Source organism: Cupressus sempervirens, chromosome 8 (genome assembly GCF_028749045.1).
Source record: "Cupressus sempervirens isolate cs-2001-9-10 chromosome 8, ASM2874904v1, whole genome shotgun sequence".
Lineage (NCBI taxonomy): Eukaryota > Viridiplantae > Streptophyta > Pinopsida > Cupressales > Cupressaceae > Cupressus > Cupressus sempervirens.
In genome coordinates, this window is record NC_143125.1 from 172,087,919 (window position 1) to 172,092,238 (window position 4,320).

The 4,320-nt window shown below is 38.8% G+C and overlaps 1 protein-coding gene across 1 annotated transcript; it reads left to right on the forward strand.

Annotated features, from left to right (window-relative positions):
* The first annotated feature begins 253 nt into the window (after nucleotides 1–253).
* On the forward strand, nucleotides 254–3,902 carry LOC149542104 (pentatricopeptide repeat-containing protein At5g39350-like). Its single transcript, XM_089797151.1, has one exon. It carries the CDS (start codon nucleotides 417–419, stop codon nucleotides 2,712–2,714), a length of 2,298 nt encoding a protein of 765 aa, XP_089653277.1. The 5' UTR covers nucleotides 254–416; the 3' UTR covers nucleotides 2,715–3,902.
* The last annotated feature ends 418 nt before the right edge of the window (nucleotides 3,903–4,320 follow it).

A 4,320-nucleotide genomic window follows, 5' to 3' on the forward strand; every position in this document is an offset into this window, starting at 1 on the left:
ACTTCTTGTTATATTTGTGTGTCCATCATAATGCAAGCACATTGTATCTCATTAGTCCCCAAGCCATGATATAATCAAATTATTATGCAAGAGACCAAAATGAATCCCCTTCTTTCCACACTAAACCTATGGCAAATTGTGTGTGACAAAATTAGTACACTGCACTAATTTTTGGATGACATGGTATTATTTGGAGTCTATTGCCCTCGTAAAGAATAAGGCCATTTCAATTTAAGGCCACTTCATAGAAATGTATGCAGGAGCATATTAGTTTGTAGTTGGAGGTAAAAAAATTCTGATATTGTTTTCACTCCTGTAGTTGAAAATTGTTGAAGAATTGACAATGAAGAAACTCTATCCTATTACTATGTATCCATAGAAAGGACGAAAAATTATGGAGTGGAGGAAGTGGAAGAATGCGTCAGACATTCTGCTCACGGCCCACAACCCCATTGGAGACTCTCGGAAACAAATTTACTCTTATTTCTGACAGAGGTTTTGCATTTGCTGCACCTATAGTTTTTCAAAATAATCTTATTCACTTCTATGTCAAATGCGGAAGCTTGAGGAATGCTCGCAAGGTTTTCGACGACATGATATATAGAGATGAATGTTCATGGAATGTGATGATTGCAGCGTACAGAACAAATGGATGTCCTCAGGAGGCATTGGCTCTGTTTCATCAAATGCAGGAGACTGGTGTCGAACCCGATCAATTTACTTTTTCAACTGTGCTTCCAGCATGTGCGAAGACAAAAGCTTTGAGAGATGGTATGGATATTCATCAAAGCGTAATAGAAAGGGGTTTTTTGTCAAATGTTGTAGTTGCAAGTGCTCTGGTAGATATGTATGCAAAATCTGGAAACATGCAGAAGGCGCGCGAACTGTTTGACACAATGCCTCATAAAAATGTGGTTTCATGGAATGCAATGATTGCAGGATATGCACAAAATGGTGTTCTTGATGAGGCTATGAGGCTTTTCAAAGAAATTCCCCGGCCTGATGTCGTCTCATGGAATGCTATGGTTGCTGGATATGCACAAAATGGTAATCTTGACGAGGCTGCAAGGCTTTTCAGAGAAATGCCTCGAAGAAACGTTGTCTCATGGAATGGAATGATCTCCGGATTTGCGCACAATGGTTTGCTTGGCGAGGCTTTAGGATTTTTCAATGAAATGCCGCAGAAAAATGTGGTCTCATGGAATGCGATGATTGGAGGCTATGCACAAAATGGGTATGTTGAAAAGGCTTTGGAAACTTTTAACCAGATGCAAATGGCAGGTTTTAAGCCAAGTTCAACAACCTTTGCCAGCCTACTCCCAGCCTGTGCGAATGCGGGAGATTTAGAACAGGGTATACGCGTCCATCAAAGCGTAATAGAAAACGAATTGTCGTCTGATGTTTTAGTTGCAAGTGCACTGGTAGACATGTATTCAAAATGTGGCAGCATAGAGAAGGCGCGCGAAGTGTTCGACGAAATGCCTGAACGAGATGTGGTTTCATGGAATGCGATGATTGCAGGATATGCACAAAATGGACTTGTTGAGGATTCTGTGGAAACGTATAAGAAAATGCAATTGACACTCATAAAAGCGGATTCCGCAACCTTTGCTAGTATCCTTCCAGCCTGTGCAAAACTGGGAGCTTTCAAACAGTGTATGGACATTCACCAAATCATAATCAAAACAGGGTTTTTCTCGGACATTGTAGTTGTGAATGCGCTGGTCGACATGTATGCAAAATATGGAAGCATGTATAAGGCAACTAAACTGTTTGACAAAATGCGTGAAAGAGATATCATTTCATGGAATGCCATTGTTGCAGGATTTGCGCAAAATGGGTTGGTTGAAAAGGCTTTGGATGCATTCAAGCAGTTGCAATTAGCAGGTTTACAGCCAAACTCTGCTACGTTTGCTAGCATATTACCAGTCTGTGCCAAACTTACAGCTTTAGAACAGGGTGTGGTTATCCACCAAAGGATAATTGAATCCGGAATTCTTTCAGATATAGTGGTTGCAAGTGCCCTGATAGACATGTACGCAAAATGTGGAAGCATAAACAAGGCACACAACCTCTTTGCCAAAATGCCTCAAAGAAACGTTATTTCGTGGAATGCTATGATTGCAGGATTTGCACAAAATGGCCTGTGCAAGGATGCACTCAAACTCTTTGAACTGATGAAGCACTCTGGTACATATCCTGACCATGTAACGCTTGCTTGTGCTATATTTGCATGTAGCCATGCAGGTTTAGTGGATGAGGGCTGTAAATACTTTAATGAAATGAGTCAGTCTTACTGCATTACACCGATAACTGATCATTATGTGTGCATGGTTGACCTTCTTAGCCGTGCGGGATATCTCGAGGAAACTCTAAACTTTATCATTAAAATGCCAATAAAACCCGGGGCAGTTTTGTGGAGATGTTTTCTTGGTGCCTGCAGATCACATAAGAATATAGGGTTAGGAGTATTTATAGCAACTCTCCTTTTTGAAATGGATCCTGAAAATGCTACAACTTATGTTCTTCTGTCAAACATCTATGCAGAAGTGGGCAGGTGGGGTGAGGTCCATAAGATAAGGAGATTGATGAAAGATAGAGGAATTAAAAAGAAACCTGGATGCAGCTGGATCGAGGGGCAACAAATGTTACAAGCTTTTTGTATAGGATACAGATTGCACTCACAAATACAAGATGTATGTAGAGCTGGATAAATTTTCCTAAAAGATATAGGCAGCAGGGGAAAAGGAATTGTTCCTTTGCCTCAGTATGGGGAGTCAGCAATTGTAAGTGTATTGTTAAATAAACCCCATGGAATCAATATAGGTTCTGCTATCATCTCTCACAACAATTGTATGTGGAGGATATATTGACTGGCACAATGCAGCCAAGTCTATCTTCTAGAATATTGCAAGACAAATTCTTGCGAAAGAAAATAGTCAGCTCAATCATTTTGACAACGTTCTTGCAGAGATTAATTGTGATGCTAAGTGAAGCAATCTGTAAATATTGGCTTGCATCATAACAAGATGCAGCATGCAGTACTTGCAGTTATAATGAAGGGAATGGAATCTTTCATTTCTAAAATGTGTTATTTTTCTGTGCTAGGAGATCCAGACCATGCTGTTAACTTCACCAAATCGTAAGCTATGTATGTCACCGCGATAAATACTGATGGGATATGTGTTGAAGCTCTGTTTAATGATACTATTGAGGTACCATAAGTTGAAAAGTTTTCAGGAGCCCCGCATTTGTCCACAACAAAAAGCTAGAGGAGGTGAAATATACTCATGATGAATATGATGCCCTTGAAGAGGATGGGGAGGGAAGAACCTTTTGTTAGTTTCTGACTATTTGATATGATGAATATGATGCTCTATCCGAGAAAATGAGTGTACTGAACTGTAATAAGTTGCCTAACAAAAACTCATTCACAAAGAGGGTTGAGACTCGATTCGCAGAATGTTCTAGCTCGAGCTTTTCTTTGTAAGTGGTGGAAAAGACATCTTGGTCACAAGTTTTAGACATGTTTTCCTCAAAGGGAGACCATGATACAAGTTCAGAATGGAAAGGAAAGGAATTAGAATCCTCGTGGCAGCAAATAGCAGATAATCCATGAGATATCGCTAAGTAAAAGAGACGATGACAAAGATGCACCAGGAACATTTAGAAATGGATAATCTCATTAAAGAAAAACACAATATTTTCCAAGAAATGAGGATTTTCCTTAGGATCAGAGTCCACATAAGGATGAATTATGTCACAGAAATATGAATCCCGAAGAAGTGGTTATCTATTAAAGCGGGAGATCTCACAAAAAACATCAGAATATGTGTCATAAATTGAACTGCAAATTAACAAATTTGAGGAAATCACATGTGCCCTCATGCTTTTCTTCATTATCTACGGAGTCATTATTATAATCTTGTGTGAAAACTTTGCCATTCATAGGACCATTAAGTAATGGCATGCTGTCACTATATTATAGTTGAAGGTTCATACACATAGTGAATTTACTCATGTGATAATTTAGGCTTATTGAAAGTGCTAAGACAAATGTGAACATAGACAATATCACATTTATTGAACCATTCAGTATGTTTATTGGGACTTGTTAGTTCGTGTGAGGGAACTATAGTGGAGGCTTCTCATGTTAACTTGTGACTAGACCAAATGTCAATAACCAATCAAATTTTGACTTGTTTATAATATTTTCTGTTTTTCTTGTGTGACATTGCAAGCTTTTTAAGATCTCTATTATTTTTTTTTTTTTTGGCTTAGTATTATTGGATGCATTAACATTTGCAGGAGGTTAGAGAA